The 19084-nt window shown below is 49.5% G+C and overlaps 1 protein-coding gene and 1 long non-coding RNA gene across 2 annotated transcripts; both read left to right on the top strand.

Annotated features, from left to right (window-relative positions):
• The first annotated feature begins 11911 nt into the window (after positions 1-11911).
• Positions 11912-13554, top strand: LOC107969606 (complement C3-like). Its single transcript, XM_054674050.2, has 3 exons — positions 11912-12250; positions 12702-12876; positions 13093-13554. Exons 1-3 carry the CDS (start codon positions 12173-12175, stop codon positions 13230-13232), a joined length of 393 nt encoding a protein of 130 aa, XP_054530025.1. The 5' UTR covers positions 11912-12172; the 3' UTR covers positions 13233-13554.
• A 3094-nt stretch (positions 13555-16648) lies between these two features.
• Positions 16649-18063, top strand: LOC134809036 (uncharacterized). Its single transcript, XR_010153535.1, has 3 exons — positions 16649-16788; positions 16875-17521; positions 17811-18063. It is a non-coding gene; the product is annotated as an uncharacterized LOC134809036 (long non-coding RNA).
• The last annotated feature ends 1021 nt before the right edge of the window (positions 18064-19084 follow it).

The raw sequence follows: 19084 nt of genomic DNA on the forward strand, positions 1-19084 counted from the left end.
CTTTGGGAGGCCAAGGCAGGTGGATCACCTGAAGTCAGGAGATCGAGACCATCCTGGTTAACATGGTGAAACCCCGTGTCTACTAAAAGTACAAAAAATTAGCCAGGCATGGTGGCGGGCGCCTGTAGTCCCAGCTACTCGGGAGGCTGAGGCAGGAGAATGGCATGAACCCGGGAGGCGGAGCTTGCAGTGAGCCGAGACCACGCCAATGCAGCAAGCCGACATTGCACCACTGCACTCCAGCCTGGGCGACAGAGTGAGACTCCGTCTCACAAAACACACACACACACACACACACACACACACACACACAAAGACAATGTCAATGCTCTTTTCAAACCTCTGCAGTGGTTTCTCCTCTTATTTAGACTTTTTTTTTTTTTTTTGAGACAGGGTCTTGCTCTGTCATTCAGATCGAAGTACAGTGGTGCAATCACTCAGCCTCGACCTGCTAGGCTCAAGAGATCCTCCCACCTCAGCCTCCTGAGTAGCTGGGACCACAGGTGCGTGCCACCATGCCTAGCTAACTTTTTAAACATTTTTTGTAGAGGGGGGGTCTCACTATGTTGCCCAGGCTGGTCTTGAACTCCTGGTCTCAAGCAATCCTTCCACCTTGGCCTCTCAAAGTGCTGGGATTACAGGTGTGAGCCATGATGTCCGGCATGCTTCCCCTCTTATTTAGACTCAGATCAAAACTGCATCATCTGACCAATGAATATTTGTCTCAAATTATCTCCCACTTTTTCCCCATCACCCACTCATTCCAGCAACACTGACTTCTTTGCTGTGCCGTTTCGTCTGTCTGTCTGTCTGTCTTTATCTCTTTTTAGAGACAGGGTCTCTCTCTGTCACCCAGGCTGGTGTGCAGTGGCATGATCATAGTTCACTGCAACCTCAAACTCCTGGACTCAAGTGATCCTTCAGCCTTGGCCTCCTAAAGTGCTGGTATTACTGGTGTGAGCCACCACGCCTGGCCTACTTGCTGTTTCTTAAACTCTCCAACCTCAATACCTTTGCACTTGCTGTTCACTCTACATAGAATGCTTTTCCCAAATATCCACAAGGTTCCCTTCCTCATTTCCTTCATGCGCTCAAATACCCTCAAATACCACCTCCTCCAAGAGGACCTCCAGGCTCACCTCAAGATAGCACACTGTCCCTTTATTTTCTTACGTGTTTTATTTCCCATGATCTGACATGGTTCTCTCTCTTTTTTTTTCCTTCCTTCCTTCCTTCCTTCCTTCCTCCCTCCCTCCCTTCCTCCCTTCCTTCCTTCTCTTTCTTTCATTCTAAAAAAAATAATAATCATAGAAACAGGAGTCTTGCTTTATTGAGTAGGCTGCTTTTGAATTCCTGGGCTCAAGTGATCCTCCCACCTCGGCCTCTCAAAGTGCTGGGATTACAGACATGAGCCACCACGCCCGGCAGGCATATACCACTGTTTCTTGCTTGTCTCCACCCACTAAAATGTCAGCTCCATGGGCAGGGGACTGTTGTCTATTTGCTCTACCCACATCACCAGCACCGTGGAAACCAAAAAATGACTCAAGGAGTTAACCAAGCTGGCACATCCTGGCAGTACAGTCCACCCTGAGAAGCTCCTGACACCTCCTACCTGGACAAGACAGGGTACTTCTCTGACCCTCAGTTTCTTCATCTGTGAAATGGAACTTGCCAGGGAGAAAGTTATATTAAGGGCTGGAATGTAGTCGGGGTCTAATAAATTAGAGCCCTTAATAGTTATGTTGATGGTAGCCTTATTCCTTGGTCTCCTGGGTCCTGCCCGGCCTTCCCTGGGAAGCTCTGAGCTCAAAGCCCTGGAGGAGGGAGTAAAACCAGAGGCTGCATCTCTGCAAGGACACATCCCTGCAAGTCCACCCCTCCCGCCCGCGCCTTCTCGGTGCAAACTCCCGATCCCAGGGAGGGGAAGGCGGGCGGAATCTGAGCGGCAGGCGCAGCTGCTCCCGGCGGGCGGCCAAGGTCCCCTCCCTCCAGCACTGGCATTCCTGAGGGAGGGGCCGAGCGCAGCTGCCCGCCTGGCCGGAGGCTCGCTTGCGCCCTCTGGTGTCCAAGTACGAGAGGCCACGTGGACTTGCGCACCAGCAGCCGGTTTGTTCTAGGCCACTGTCTGCGGCTCAGGTGGACCTGGGTGGAGCTAGGTCTACCCCCTATCTTTCTTGGGGTCCCTTTACCATCCGGGTTCACGAACTCAGCTTCCATCACTAAACTTGCTGTGTGACCCTGAGCAAGACACTCAACCTCCCTGTGCCACAGTTTCTTAGCTGTGCAATTTGGGACAGGATCCTTTGCCTTTTTAGTGGCACTTTCTCTTTCTTTTCTCCTTTTTCTTTCTTTCTCTTTCTTCTTTCTTTTTCTTTCTTTCTTTCTTTCTTTCCTTCTTTCTTTCTCTTTCTTTTCATTCGTTCGTTCTTTCTCTTTCTTCTTTCTTCTTTTTCTTTCTTTTTCTTTTTCTCTTCTTTCTCTCTCTTCTCTTCTCTCTTCTCTTTCTTTCTTTCTTTTTCTGTTATAGAGATGGGGTCTCACTGTGTTGCCCAGGCTGGTCTCAAACACCTGGGCTCAAGCAATCCTCCTGCTTTGGCCTCCCAAACTGCTGGGATTACAAGAGTAAGCCACCACCCTGGTTGCCTTCGCTTTTTCTTTTTCTTTCTTTCTTTCTTTTTTAATTTTTGGGGCACAATCTCACTCTTTCGCCCAGGCCAGAGTGCAGTGGCAGGATTACTGTTCACTGTAGCCTTGACTCCTGTGCTCAAGCGATCCTCCCACCTCAACCCCCTGAGTAGTTGGTGTTATGCACGCGTCTAATTGAAGAGACACCCTGAATAGGCTAAGTGTGAGCAACAAGGCTGTTTACTCACTTTTTGGCTGAGTCCGAAAAGGGAATCAGCGAAGGGTGGTTGGAGTGGAACTGGTTTTATAGGTTTGGGTAGGTAGTGGAAAGTTACAGTTAGGGGCAGTTTCTTCGGGCAGGGGAAGAATGTCACAAGGTGCATAGTCACGAGGTGGGAGGTCACAAGGCACGATATCACAAGGTCGATTGATTAGTTAGGGCAGGGCAGGAGCAGATCACAATGGTGGAATGTCACAAGGTTGGTTAATAAGTTAAGGCAGGAACTGGCTGTTTCTTCTTTAGTGGTTCTCCTGTTGCTCCAGGCTTCGTGACTCCAGGGGGCCTGTACGTGTGGCTCACAGGGATCACAATGGCTGGACCATGGTGTAGCCTGTTCAGAGGACCTTACATTCCTGTCTTTTTATGTTTAATAATGAAAAATAAAATGAGAAAGAAATAAAACGAGAAAGAGTAGTGTAATGTTGGGATGTTGGGGTGAAAATTTTCGGGATGGTATGGAGGGGTGATGGATGATGTTTTGGGATGATGGGTAATGTTTCTCAGGGCTGCTTCAAGCGGGGTTAGGGGCAGCATGGGAACCTAAAGTTGGAGAGATGAAACTGAAGAAAGATCTTGGTGTAGGGGGCGATATTGTGAGGTTTTAGGAGGAGTATTTGCCGTATTGATTGATTAGTAATAGCTTAGATGCAATTTTTGTATAAACTGAGAGATTAGCCTGAAAAGACAAGGTCCGACCAAGAGGAGGAGAAGGATGAAAGGGCCTGTTAGTGGAAGGAGCCTTGAAGCTAGGCTAGAGAATGGCAAGGTAGGTCCAGAATAATTATTTGCCTGATTTGCAAGTTTTTGAGCTTTGTCTTTAAATTTTTTGATGTTATCATATACGAGGCCAGATTGATTTAAGTAAAAGCAGCATTCTTCATTTAAGAATAGGCAGAGTCCTCCTTTTTCAGCAGTAAGCAGATTGAGGCCTCGGCGATTGTGGAGGACAACTGCACCCAAGGAATCGACCTGGGCTTGGAGGGCAGAGAGTGTTTGAGTTATATCGGTAAGGCTAGAGGAGAAGTCATTGGAGAGACTGAGAAAAGTAGTGATGGAAGTTGTAAGGCCTGCTACTCCTGTCCCGATTGAAGCGGCAGAGACTTCTAGTCCTACAAACGGAATTAATGGAATGACTCTTTTTTGTCGTGCTGAGGTTAAGAGAGGAACGGGCAGCTATTCACTACCATTTGCAAACTTGATTTTGGAAGTAAGGAAAACTAGAGTACGGGTTCCTGTCTGATGGGCAGGGAGGCACATGTAGGTGGAAAAGCCACAGAGAAAAAAGAGTCCTTGAGGCATGCAAAACTGGAAGTGCAGAGTAAAATGGTGAGAGTGTGTTTTGGAAGTGGGGTCCTGCACCCAGACCCCTAGGGATCCAGCAAGGGCAGCAGCTGTTAAAGGTTGTAGTGGGGTTTGATAGGGTAGTTGTGTAGAGGGAGAGGTTCTGTTTTCATGGAAGGGTAAAGGAACATAAGGAAGATGGGAGGCTCCCTAAGGGAATTCCAGTAGGTAATTCCTGGGAGACGTATAAGGGGGCAGCAATGGGGATAGTTTCTGTGTAGTGAGGGGTCCAAGAACAGGGGGTGTGGAATTGATATAGGCAGACAGCTTTTTTTAGGTAGGTACGGAGGAGAGTGGCAGCTTGTTGTTAAAACATGTCAGGGGAATTTTTACTGAATTTGTCTAGAAAGTAAGTTGTTCGGGAGGGCAAAGGTGGGGGTCACTGAAAGAGGTTCGGAGGTGTAGGGAGATGGGGGAGGTTGCCCAGTCAGCTGGTAGGGCAGGGACAGCTGTGTAGTAGGAGGAAGAGAGGGAAATGCTTAGCCAACAATTTTTGGCCAAGGAAGGAACAGGATGGAGGGGAGGACAATCTGATTAATAAGGCGAAGGTCTTGGACTAGTCTGTAGGATTTATCTGGCTTTTGAACAGGTAGGATGGGAGAGTTGTAAGGGGAGTTGGTAGGAACTAAGAGGCCATGCTGTAGTAGACAGGTAATAACAGGCTTTAGGCCCCTTAATGCCTGTTGTGGGATGGGGTATTGGCATTGAGCAGGATAAGGGTGGTTAGGTTTTAATGGGATGATAAGGGGTGAATGGACAGTTGCAAGGGAAGGAGCGGAAGTATCCTACACTTTAAGGTTGAGGTGGGGAGATGAAAGGGGAGGTTGCCAGGGAGGGTTGGAATTGGATAAAAGGGTAGCTATGAGATGTGGCTGTAGTCCAGGAATAGTCAGGGAGGCAGATAATTTAGTTAAAATATCTTGGCCTGATAAGGGGACTGGGCAGGTGGGGATAACCAGGAAGGAATGCCTGAAAGAGTGTTGCCCGATTTGACACCAGAGTTGGGGACTTTTAAGGGGTTTAGAAACTTGGCCGTCAATACTCACAACAGTTATGGGGGCAAGAGAAGCAGGCTCTTGAGAAGAAGGTAATGTGGAGTGGGTAGCCCCCATATCAATCAAAGGGACGGACTTACCCTCCACCGTAAGAGTTGCCCAAAACTTGGTGTCCATGATGGTCCAGGGGGCCTCCGAGACGTTCGGGCAGCGTCAGTCTTCAGCCTCCAAGCCGAGGAGATCTGCGAAGGAGTTGGTCAGGGAGTTTCGGGTTTGAGCTCCAGGAGCTCCGGCAGTGGCGATGAGAGTCCGACAGTCCGACTTCCAGTGAGGGCCCGCACAGACCGGGCATGGCTTGGAAGGAATGCCGGGCTGCGGGCATTCCTTGGCCCATGGCCAGGTTTTCAACTCTTGAAGCAAGGTCCTGGAGCGGGGATTTGGACGCCTTGAGGTTCTTACACGTAGGCGGTGCAGCTGGGGTTTGTCTTAGGGCAGAGGCAAGCCTCTGCAGTTCTGAAATACGCCGCTGCCAGGCAGCCTCTTCCCTATTATTGAACACCTTGAAAGCGAGGTTGATTAAATCCTGTTGTGGGATTTGAGGGCCAGACTCTAATTTTTGAAATTTCTTTCTAATGTCAGGAACTGACTGGGTGATAAAATGCATGTTAAGAATAAGGCGGCTGCCGGGCGCGGTGGCTCACGCCTGTAATCCCAGCACTTTGAGAGGCCGAGGCGGGCGGATCACGAGGTCAGGAGATCGAGACCATCTTGGCTAACACGGTGAAACCCCGTCTTTACCAAAAATACAAAAAATTAGCCAGGCGTGGTGGCGGGCGCCTGTAGTCCCAGCTACTGGGGAGGCTGAGGCAGGAGAATGGCGTGAACCCGGGAGGCGGAGCTTGCAGTGAGCGGAGATCAGGCCACTGCACTACAGCCTGGGCGACAGAGCGAGACTCCTTCTCAAAAAAGAAAAGAAAAGAAAAAAAAAAAAAGAATAAGGCGGACTTCTGGCCCTTCAGGGTCTACTGCTGTATATTGCCTGAGGGTGGCAGCTAGATGGGCCATAAACTAAGCTGGATTTTCATATTTGTTCTGAGTGGTCTCTTTTAGTTTGTCATAACTGATGACTTTATATGCAGCCTTCTGAAGCCCTTGAGCTAGGCAAGAGATCATATAGTCCCGCCTGGCTATGCCTTGGACCCCTGCGTGGTAGGTCCACTGGGGGTCTTCACGGGGTACTTCCCTGGCACCTTTTTGGAGGCCAGGCTCAAGGCACCAGTGGTCATCAGCATAAGACTGAGCTAGGGTTCAAACTCGCTCTCGCTCCTCAGGAGTGAACGTAGAGGTGAGGATGACGTTTAAGTCATTCCAGTTAAGATTATAGCACTGGGTTAAGTATTGGAATTCTTGTATATAGTTGGTGGGGTCAAACGGGAAAGAGCTTAGGCGTTGACTATTTTGGGAGAGTTCTGACAGGGAGAAAGGGACATGAACCTGGACTATTCCTTCGGCTCCTGCCAACTCTCGAAGGGGAAATTGCTGGGCAGGGGCAGGGGGACCGGCCACCGGGCCAAATTGTAAGCCAGATAAGGTGTGAGGAGGGGTGGTGATGGGAGGGGCATAAGGGGGTGGGCTGTGGGTAGAAGAGGGATCAGGTTCTGAGGGGGAATTAGAACGAGTTCGGGTGGGTGAGGGGGAGAAATATCAGAGGGATTAACGGACAAAGAGGAATTGGCATTGCCAATGGAAGAAGGAGGGGTAGACGGAAGGGAGATAAGGAAAACTTGGGACAGGTCACATTGGGAGCAGACGGTAGGGAGAGATCATAGTGTAAAAAAATGCCTGGACATAGGGCACCTCAGACATTAGACCATTTTGTGACAGAAGTTGTCTAAGTCCCGCAAAATAGAGAAATCGAAAGTGCCGTTTTCTGGCCACTGAGGGCTGTTGTCTAATTTACACTGGGGCCAGGCATGTTACAGAAAAAAATAAACAAACGTTTAGGCTTTAGATTGGGTGAAAGCTGAAGAGGTTTGAGATTTTTGAGGACAAAAGCCAGAGGGGAAGAAGGAGGGATGGAGGGCGGGAGGTTGCCCATGATAGAAGAGGGAAGATTGGATGGGAAAGAAAGAGACAAAGAATAGAGCCACCACAGGGATCTTCGGTGGGCATCCCGAATGGAAGTCCTGGGTTGTACGGCTGTGACCAACGCTGGATTTCAGAAACACAGATAAAAGGAGGTTCCTTGTCTGAAAGAAAAAGAGAGAGAGACGAAGAGAGACTGAGGCAGCTTAATCGATCTGTAGGCAGGAGTGGGGTCATTTTGCAGGGGTGGGTCTGAAGTCCCAAGGTGGAAGGGAGTCTCTTCGAGGAAGAGTGCAGGGGAATAGGGGGTAGGTGTCCTGGAGGAGATCGCCTATCCCGGGCTTTCAGCACCAAATGTTCTGCGCGCGTCTAACTGAAGAGGCACCCTGAACAGGCTAAGTGTGAGCAACAAGACTGTTTATTCACTCGGATGCAAGCGGGCTGAGTCCGAAAAAAGAGTCAGTGAAGGGTGATTGGAGTGGAACTGGTTTTATAGGTTTGGGGTAGGGTAGTGGAAAGTTACAGTTCGGGGCAGTTTTTTCGGGCAGGGGAAGAATGTCACAAGGTTTATAGCCACGAGGTGGGGGGAGGTCACAAGACACGATATCACAACGTCGATTGATTAGTTAGGGTAGGGCAGGAACATATCACAATGGTGGAATGTTCCAAGGTCGGTTAATAAGTTAAGGCAGGAACTAGCTGTTTCTTTGGTGGTTCTCCTGTTGCTCCAGCCTTTGTGACCCCAGGAGGCTGTACATGTGGCTCACAGGGGCCACAATGGCTTGACCATGGCGTAGTCCGTTCAGAGGACCTTACGGTTGGGATTACAGTCACACACACCACTATACCCAGCTAATTTAAAAAAAAATTTTTTGTAGAGATAGGGTTGGCTATGTTGCCCAGGCTGGTCTCGATCTCCTGGTCTCAAGCGATCCTCCCGGCTCTGCCTCCCAAAGCGCTGGAATTCCAGGTGTCAACCCCTGAGTCTGGAGAGTTTTTTCATCTGTAAAATGGACCAGTGATGATCCTTAATTCATTAGATTGCTAAGAGAATTTAAACAGACAGTCCAGGTGAATGTGGCTACAGTAAAAATATACACTCCAGGCTGGGCATGGTAGCTCACACCTGTAATCCCAGGGCTTTGGGAGGCCGAGGCTGGAGGATCGCTTGAGCCCAGGAGTTCAAGACCAGACTGGGTAACATAGGGAGACCCCGTCTTTACCAAAAATACAAAAAAATTAGCTGGGCATAGTGGTGCCTGCCTATAGTCCTAGCTACTTGAGAGGCTGAGGTGGGAGGATCACTTGAGTCTAGGAAGTCAAGGCTGCAGTGAGCTATGATTGTGCCACTGCACTCTAGCCTGGATGACAGAGGGAGACTGTCTCTAAAAACAAAACATAAAAATAAAAATTTTAAAAATGGCTCAGATGGTTCTACCTGGCAATTCCCACTGTGTAGATGGAGACACTGGTACTGGGAGACAGGGCTCAGACTGGAGGAAAAGAAGGGAAGGACTGCGGAGACAGGCCCTGATGCCCTTTGCCTTTGGGCAATTGCCTGTCCCAGACTCCTGCAATCCCTGCCCCCAAGAGAGGGAGGATGTGAACACCTGGTGAAGGGGAACACTCACCCCCAGCCCAGGCAGAGCTAAACAGAACCAGTGGAGGCCAGGCACAATGGCTCAGACCTGTAATCCTGGCACTTTGGGAGGCCGAGGTGGGCAGATTACGTGAGGTCAGCAGTTTGAGAACAGCCTGGCCAACATGGTGAAACCTCGTCTCTACTAAAAATATAAAAATTAGCCGGTTGTGATGGCCTGCACCTGTAACCTCAGCTACTTGGGGGGCTAAGACAGGAGAATCACTTGAACCCAAGATTGTGCCACTGCCACTGCACTCTAGCCTAGGCAACAGAGTGAGACTCTGGGAAAAAAAAAACAAAACAAAACAGAACCAGTGGAGATTCCTGAGACCCTGGGACAGTAAATAGACACTAATGTTCTAGAACCTTCCAAATTAAGTATCATTTGCTTCCCTGAGCCAGGCTTTAATTTGATTCTATTGAGTCTTTGCTCTCTGAAACATCAACTTAAAAGCATTAGCTGAAGACTCACTGCTCCTCAGCTGCCTGACATGGGGCAAATTGTTTAGCCTCTTGGGGCCTCAATCTCCTCATCTTTGCAATGGGTGAGAATTACTTCAGCATAGCTGCAAGATGACTTCTTCTTTTCTTCTTCTTCTTTTGAGGTAGGGTTACCCAGGCTGGAGTGCAGTGGTATAATCACAGCTCACTGCAGCCTTGACCTCCTGGGCTCAAGCAATCCTCCCACCTCAGCATCCTGAGTAGCTGGGACTACAGGTGTACACTACCACACCTGGTTTTTTGTTTGTTTGTTTTGTAGGGGCAGAGTCTCACTATGTTGCCTGGGCTGGTCTCGAACTCCTGGCCTCAAACAATCCTCCTGCCTCAGCTTCCTACAGTGCCAGGATTACAGGCATGAGCTACCACTCCTGGCCCAGCTGCAAGACTTCTATCAGGGGACATAGAGCACATTGAACAGTGTCTGGCACCTAGTAGGTGCTTGACAAATGCCCAAGGAATAAATAACTAGATCCTACTCCTCCCTTTGCTTCTAACATCCTTGGTTTCAGCTCTCTACAAAGGCAGGATCTAGGAAACGGGCACACATTAAGCCCCAATTCATGGGAGACTATGAGATTTCAGTAGAAAATGCCCTTCGTAAGTAAGTTTGCAGTAAATGTCCACTCTACACAGGAAGGGATTTTGTCTGTCATGTTCACTGCTGTGTCCCCAGCATGCTAAGTAGGGGCCAGGCTCAAAGTAAATGCTTGATGAATCTTTGCCAGATAAATGTATATTATCTGCTGGATGCAGTGGCTCATGCCTGTAATCCCAGTACTTTGGGAGGCTGAAGTGGGCGGATCATGAGGTCAGGCGTTTGAGACCAGCCTGGCCAACATGGTGAAACTGCGTCTCTACTAAAAATACAAAAAATTAGCCGGATGTGGTGGTGCACGCCTGTAATCCCAGATACTCAGGAGGCTGTGGTGGGAGATGGCTTGAACCTGAGAGGCAAAGGTTGCAGTGAACCAAGATCGCACCACTGCACTACAGCCTGGGCAACAGAGTGAGATCCGTCTTTAAAGAAAAAAAAATTATATTATCATTTGATGGGGGGATCAGGGACCCTTCAATAGGCAAAATTTCCCAAGCTGGCTGAATTGACATCACTGTAGGGTGCAGATTCAAACAGACTCATCATCAAGCCCAACTGCTTCTTAGAGGCAGACACCACAAAGCCGTCTCAACATTCTCTTTAATAAGCCTGCTAAACATTGAGAATTATTTGAGGACAGAGAAAGCCTTTTTCCAGGAATGCTTCAAGCATGATGTGTTTCCTTCCCTGGTTTAATATGTATAATTTGCCTTCTGGAAAAGGAACCCAGAGACTCTGGCATGACTTAGGAAACAATAGACAATGGTCACAATTTACCAAGCATAACTGTCTCCTGCAAGGATGACGAAATCCATATAGTGCAAGGATTTGAAGCCCAAGAAGAGGACTTTGACCTATGGATTTCTCAGGAGGTTTCGTTATGGTGGATCCTGGGGTCAGATGGTCAAATGCCACATGCTGCTCACTCCTGGAATTGGGAAATAGGGAAAAAATGCCAGCACCTCCCCCGTTTGTGCAGCTGCCCTGTTTTGCCAATTTCACAAGGGCAAAAGTAGGGAAAATCCATCCAGGCTAGGGTAGAAAGATGTTTGCTCTCCTCCTGCCAGCCAATCCCAAGCAAGCCCTGAGTTCAGTGTCCTGGGTGTGCAAAGCTCCTTGCTGGCGGAGGGGAAGGCTTTAGGATATGACCTTCATGGCCAGGCACAGTGGCTCATGCCCGTAATCCCAGCACTTTGGGGGGTTGAGGCGGGTGGATCACTTGAGGTCAGGAGTTCGAGACCAGCCTGGCCAACATGGTGAAACCCTGTCTCTATTAAAAATACAAAAATCAGTATTTTTGTACTAAGTACAAAATGAGCTTGCTGGCCCATGCGTGTAATCCCCGCTACTGGGGAGACTGAGGCATGAGAATTACTTGAACGTGGGAGACAGAGGTTACAGTGAGCTGACATTGTGCCATTGCACTCCAGCCTGGGTGACAGAGCCAGACTCTGTCTCAGAAAAAAAGGGGGGAGGGGCGTGGATAAGACCCTCATGGCTCATGGGACAGGCAAGTCTCCTACCACTCTGGCCCCCAAGGAAGCGGATGGGGCACTTCTCAAGCGTATCTTGGAGGCTTGGCTGGGAAGTAAGAAACACCCCCAACTCCGCCCCATTGGATTTATAGGGATTCTTGCCCCACACCTGTTTAGATATTAACTCAGCCACTACAAGTCAAGGCAAACAGGCCAGGGCCAGGGCAGACAAGAGGACAGACAAGAGGACAGACATCTGCAGCCTGTGGCCTCCTGCCACCCTCCCACCCACCATGGAAATGCCCTGGCCCCTAGGGTGGATTCTGCTTCTTTTGGGAAGCCCCCTCATCCACGCTGAGCCTCTATGAGTCTGGGGAATGGAGGGGGCTCAGCCGGCTTCCTGCACATCTGATGTCTGCGTGATTCCAGCTTATGACTAGTGTTCGGTGTCACTTTCCCTACTCAAGTCCCTTAATGCCCTTGTGTTAGTCTACTGGCAGGTACATCCTGGTGACCCCCCGAGTTCTGAGGGTTGGCAGTCCGGAGAGCATTCACATTCAGGCCCACTCAGACTCCAGACAACCCCTCACAAGGACCCTCAAGGTGAACCTCACAGTATGGGACTTCCCCATGAGGAAGACAGTGTTGGCAAGGAGCCAGCTCATTCTCTCACCAGGAAACAACTTTATGGACCAGGCACCTGTGACGGTGGGTGACAGGCTGGAATGTGTGACCCCAAAGGGAGGCTACAGGTCAGCAATAAAGGTAGAAAGGGGCAGACTTTGTGTCCAGAGAGTAGATAAAGGGCCCAAAGTACTCACCACTCCTCTAATATCCTGTGCATTTAGAAGCCAAAAGTCCCTAAGCCTGGGCTCCAGGAAGCCTCCACTAGCCCATTTGATGCCTCTCTGAGAACTATAAAAGGTGCCTTCTGTTGGTAGCTTGGGAAGATGAGCATGGACTTGATTTCGTCCTTCCTTTGGCTGGGTGCTCTTGTGCAGTGAGCAACCTACACAACTGCACATGGCAACCTAGCTCCCAAAGGCAGAGTCAGAAGACCCTCAGTCAATTGCTCCTCCCAGGATCTGTCCCAGGGCTTTACCCCCAGCCAGGGAGACCCCAGCAGAGCCTGAGGGGTATGGATCTATATCTCTCTCAGGTTCCCGAGAGCCTGGTGTACCTCCCAAAACCAGGACAGCAATATATCATCATCCGGGCAACTTGGGCACCCACCTCGGGCTCCTCATTCATGGAGAAGATGGTGCTGGTGGCTCTTCATGCTGGCTACATCTTTATCCAGACGGAGAAGACCATCTACACCCCTGAGTACTTGGGTACAGCCCCGAGGCACTTGGCTCGGGGCAATCACTGGCTCTCATACCCAGTCTCTCCCAATGTCTGAGATACTCCCATCCCCTAAAATCTTCTCCACCTCCCAAGATCTCTCTCTATGCATAAGTGCCCCCCACCCCGCCACTGCCCAAGATGCAAACTCTCTCTCTCTCTTTCCCTTCCTCTACCCAATACTCAGAGTCCTCCTTCTCCCCTAGTTCACTACCGGGTGTTCACTGTGAACCACAAGATGGACCCTGTGACCAGGACATTCACTCTGGACATCAAGGTGGTCTTTCCCGATGAGGGGTGGGAGGTGGTGGTGGATCCTGGACACTGGGGTTACACGGTGTGCTGAATTCCTGGGGGCATGAGCCACCAGGGCCCTCCCAGAGGGCAGTCACCAGCCCACCCCCTATCCCCACAGAACCCAAAGGGAATCACCGTGATTAGCCAGAGTCTGATGGCCAAGGATGGCTTCTTTTTCAGCTCCTTTCACCTCCCAGAGCTTGTCAGGTGCCCTTGTCAGGTCTGGGAGCCCGAGGGGTGGCAAGGGAGGCTGTCATTCTCTGTCTCCATCTCTCTTAACTTTCTGTGCCTCAGTTTGGGGACCTGGACCATCGAAGCCAGCTACCAAAGTACACCCAAGCAGAAGTTCAAGGCTGCCTTTGATGTGAAGGAATATGGTGAGAAAGGTGTGGGTGGGGTGAGCAAGATGAATACGCCAGGGACAGGACTTGGAATAGAAAGGAGGTCTCAAGGGGAACCTCTGCTGTAACCCAGGGCCTGAGCTGGATGCTAAGTGTTGGGTGCTGGTGTTCCAGCCCTTCGGGCTTGGCAGAGCCACCAAGGAAGGAGCAGGACTGGGAGGGGACGAGGGAGCAGGTAGAATACTGAGGGTGACCATGGCTTTTTTTTTTCTCCCAGTCCTCCCATCTTTTGAGGTCCAGCTGGTCCCAAATAAGACTTTCTTTTACCTCAAGGATGAGGCTCTGGGCATTGACATCCAGGCTCGGTGAGCCCCCTTCCTCCCAGCTCTGCCAGAAGACCAGGGACACAAAGATTGAGTACAGAGAAACAAGCACCAGGTGCTATGGCTCACATCTGTAATCCCAGTGCTTTGGGAGACCAAGGCAGGAGGATCACTTGAGGCCAGGAGTTCTAGACCAGCCTGGACAACATGGCAAAACCCCTTCTCTACCAAAAAAAAAAAAATTAGCCAAGCTGGCTGGGCATGGTGGCTCACACCTGTAATCCCAGCACTTTGGGAGGTTGAGGTGGGTGGATCGCCTGAGGTCAGGAGTTCAAGACCAGCCTGGCCAACATGGCAAAACCCTGTCTCTACTAAAACTACAAAAATAGCCAGGCATGTTGGTGCACGCCTGTAGTCCCAGGTACTCAGGGACTACTGAGGTGGGAGAATCGCCTGAACCCAGGAGGCGGAGGTTGCAGTGAGCCGAGATTGCGTCACTGCACTCTAGCCTGGGTGACAGAGTGAGACTCTGTCTCAAAAAAAATTAGCCGGGAGTGGTGGCACATGCCTGTTGTCCCAGTTACTAGGAAGGCTGAGGTGGGAGGATCGCTTGAACCCAGGAGGTAGAGGTTGCAGTGAGCCAAGATTGTGCCACTGCACTGCAGCATGGGTGACAGAGTGAGACCCCGTCTCAAAAAAAAGAAAGAGAGAAGCAAGCCACTTCTGTAGCATTTAGGGTGGTAGACATACTCTTCTCCCACCCATGAGATATTCTGGGCTACCTATGTTGTCCTGTGAGGTTGTACAGACCATGTTTGCCACCTGTGAGGTTGTATAAACCATTTCTTCAAGTCTATGAAGTGGTACAGGCCACCTTGTCTACCCAGTGGTGTTGTACTGCATCTCATCTCATCTGCCACTTCACAGTTTAGACCATCTCTGAAAGTCTATGAGGTGGTACAGGTTATGTTTGCCATCATGAGATTGTCCAGACCATCTCTGCAGCTCTATGTGATGGTAAATGACACATTTGCTGCCTTGTGTTTTACAGACCATCTGCATTGCTCTATGAGGTTGTGCAGGCAATGCTGTCCACCTGAGATTGTATGGGCTATGTCTGCCACTTCTGGACATTATATGAATCATTCCTGCAGCTCTAACATGCTACACAGGCCACCTAGTTTCCCTGGTGAGGCTGCACAGGCCACTTCATAGGTTGCCCAGACTTCTTTGTGGCTTTATATAGTTTGAAGTCCACCTCCACCATCTTGAGAGATTGCCTAGACCACATCTGCAACCCATCAAGGCTTTATGGGATATATTCGTCACCTCCCCGAGTTGTGTGGGTCATCAATGAAACCATCTAAGTTTCCAAGGGCCACCTCTGCCCCTCCCAATTTTGCACAGCCATCTCTGAAGCAGCATGAGGTATGTGGGTGCTTCAGAGACAGTGGAATTGTCCTCCATCCCCCACGTATATATTTAACAAGCCAGTGGACGGACATGCTTTGGTCATCTTTGGGGTGAAATTGGACTCCTGCCGGACCCCTATCCAAAGCTCCCTGCAGAGGGTGGAGGTGACTGAATCCCAGCTCCTCCCCAACCTCCAATCCACTCCACTCTCTAACACTCCCCAAAAAACCATATCCTCTTCCTCTATCTTACCCTAAGAATAGATCTCTGAAGGCCTGGGCCACGTCTCCCTCCAGAAGGACATGCTGATGGCCGCATTCCAAGGCCCAGAAGAGGACTTCATTGGAGGCTCAATCTTTGTCAATGTCACCGTGTTCTCCTCAGGTGCCACCCTCACCCCGGCCCCTGACTGAGGTCAGGACATGGTGTTCTTGCCCAATGCAGACACTCCACCCATGTGACCTTGGGCCACCTCCCAGCCTCAGTTTCCTCATTAGAGAAATGGGTGGAAGGAGCTGAAATAGTGTTATTGTCTTTCTCTGCCTTCACCAAGATGGGGCTCTCATACTAGTCCTGCCACTCACTTAAGAAATTGAACTCCCTCACAAACTCTATGTTCCCACTGTCTCTACAGGGGGTGAGATGGTGCAAGCTGAGACCTCAGGGGTGAAGATCGTCCAGAGCCCATACAACATCAAGTTCACCAGGACACCCCAGTATTTCAAGCCAGGAATGCCCTTCCACTTTCGGTCAGAGTCTGGACTCACTACACCCAGGGACTCAGGGCCCCTTCCCCAAAACAGACTTCCCACAAAGAGACAAAAACCCACACTGGACTCACCTGCATCCAACTCATCTGAAGGTTGAGTCTATCATGTTCCCCAGACTAATCCCAGAGTCCCCCCAAACCTTAACCCCAAAGCACAGTGATGGCTCCAGAATTTCTCTATGGGGACTTAGAGGCCACAATCAGGCTGGAAGGTGGTGTTTGAAGGTTTATCTAGAGGCTGCATTTGCACAGCAAAGCATGGCCTTTTCACATATATTACTTTGGATGGGCATTAGGAAAGTCAGGGATATCCTTTGGCACCAATCCTACTCCAAGTCTCCTATAGGCTCTCATGTGTCCTCCTTCCCTCTCCACTCTCAGTCTTCCCACTCACCATCAGCTCTGCAACACCCAGGGTAACCACATGTGGTTGTACACTGCAAAGCTCTAGGAGGTGCCATTCATAAAAACTCCAATATGAATGGTGCCCCAGGTGTTGTTTAGTGCACCATGTATAAAGTTGTACAAAGCAGTCCTATTCAGATCATATTCCAGTCTCACCTCTCACACCAGGCCACCACAGGCTTTTCCTTCACCTTACCCCAGATTCCACCTCAGGTCTTCGTCTCAAATCCTGATGGGTCCCCAGCTTCCAGAGTCCTTGTCCACTCCCACGACCAAAAAGTGTACACCTCAGCTGAGGGGTCGGCAACTCTGACCATCAACACAGATGCAAATCTGGACAAGCTCCCCATCAAGGTACCAACTTGACAAGGCAAGGAGGGTGGGATTAGAGCTGTGTGAGTTGGAAGGGTTGGGGTTTACTTGCCCACCATCCTCCCTAGGTGAAAACTGAGGAATCTCTTCAGCCAGAGGAGCAGGCTTCAGCCAAGATGACAGCTTGGCCTTACTTAACTCAGGATGGGTCAGGAAACTTCCTACACATCAAAGTAAAGACATTGGGCACAGAGGTTGGCAGCAGCATCAAGCTGAGCCTCAACACAAGGCATCAGGACCCTAAAACCAAGGACAAGATTACTCACTTCACCATCCTGGTGAGGGGCTAGGACCAGGGTCTGAGTCAAGGAATTCTTTCCTTGGAAAAACCTTGGCTTGCTGAGTTGGAGAAACTATGAAAAAAGATGTGAAGGTGGCAACAATCTTGAGTGGGCTCAAATCTAGAGGCTGAAGAAAAGAGACTATGAGCCTCCATTGTGAGATGGGACAGATTCAGAGAAAGACTGGCCCTCCCTTCTCATCCTTGACCTCCCTTGTCTCCAAGGTCCTGAGTAAGGGCCAGATCGTGAGTGCCAAACATCAGTCAAAAAGCCAGGGGAGTGTCTACACATCAGCCATTATTGATGTGACTTCATCGATGCTGCCCTCCTTCCGCATTCTGGCCTTTTATTTACTTCCCAGAGGAGCAAGCCAAGACCCTGAGTTGGTGGCTGATTCCATATGGATTGATGTGAATGACAGATGCATAGGGACGGTAAGCCAAACTCCCTGTAGTTGTGCATCACCATCATAAAGCCCCAGAAAGGGGCTGTACAAGTTTAGGCATTCCCAAACTGGAAGCCAGGGAAGAGAAGGAGAATATGTGGCCTTAAGAGCTCAACACAAGGTGTGGCGGTGATGCAAGTAAATAAATATACAGAGTTGGGATTAGCCTAGTGGAGTTCCCAGATGCTCCACCAGAGCAGTAGGGAATGTAAGCCTGAAAGTGTAGTTGTGTGGTCTATGATTCCCTTTTTCTGACATCTCTCTTTTTCTTGGCTCAGCTGAAAGTTGGCTTGAAGAATGATAGATTCTTCCAGTCTTTGGAGCCCAACAGCCAAGTCGAACTGAATGTGACAGGTGATGCAGAAGCCACAGTGGGGCTGGTGGCTGTGGACAAGGCTGTCTATGTCTTGAACAGCAAACACAAGCTCACTCAGAAGAAGGCAAGAGCATGTGGGCTTTGGGCCAAGATGTTGCCAGGATATTCTAGCTGGAGCCTCAGCTTCTTCAGCCAGAAAGAGGACAACATCAATGTAAGGATTCAAGGAGATGGTGCAAAGTCTAATGACTGAAAGGTGACAAGAGCTCAAAAAATGGGAGATAGTATGAGAATTATGATTTGAGCCTGCAATTCCAGTACACCATTTCTCCTTTCATGGAGGAGTCATACAGGTCCCAAATCCAGGTTCCTGTCTTGACCTCTAGGTCTGGAATGTGGTGGAGGAACATGACATTGGCTGCACAGGAGGAAGTGGGAAAGACAGATTTGCTGTGTTCAAGGATGCTGGATTGGACCTGAAAATCAGCACAGAAATGGGTAGCCTGGCAAGCTCAGGTACAGGCTTGGGGGGTTGGGGCAAGAGGAGGGCAGAAATGGGTGCAGTGCTGCCTACTTGGGTTTAGTGTCAAACAGATATGGGCTGTAATCCACATCCTGTCACTTACCATGGGCCAGTCACATTTCTCTCTGAGTCTTGATTTCTTTGTCCATAAAATAGAGATAATAATAGAAGTAACTCACAGTGTGTTGGTTAAGACAGGGTTAGCCATGTGTATCAAAGATACAAATAACAGTAGGTCAAACAGGTAGTTTATTTCTCATTCAGTAACACTACAGAGGTCATCCTGGGACTCGGACTCCTTCTAGGAGTCCATCCATGCCAGGCAGCAAGATGAAGGGAAGTGGAAAGGGGAGGACACTTCTTCCACATCTCATTGGCCAGAATATAGTCACATGGTCCCACCTAAGTGCAAGAGAGGCTGGGAAATGTAGTCTTTACTCTGTGTGATCTATACAATATGGAGGCTTACTTGTCACAGATGAGGGATGATAATGGATTTGGAGACAACTAAGAGTGTATTCTCTCAGCTATAAATTGTAATATTAATAATAGTTCTTATTTATTACATGCCAGGTCCAGTGCTAAGTACTTGTATATGCATTATCTCATTGATAGAACTATGATTATGCCCATTTTACGTCACTGGGGAAATTAACACCCAGAGAGGTTAAGTGACTTGTTGAAAATCGCCCAGCTTTTAAGTGACAAGTCTT

Source organism: Pan troglodytes, chromosome 20, assembly GCF_028858775.2.
Source record: "Pan troglodytes isolate AG18354 chromosome 20, NHGRI_mPanTro3-v2.0_pri, whole genome shotgun sequence".
In the NCBI taxonomy this organism is placed as follows: domain Eukaryota; kingdom Metazoa; phylum Chordata; class Mammalia; order Primates; family Hominidae; genus Pan; species Pan troglodytes.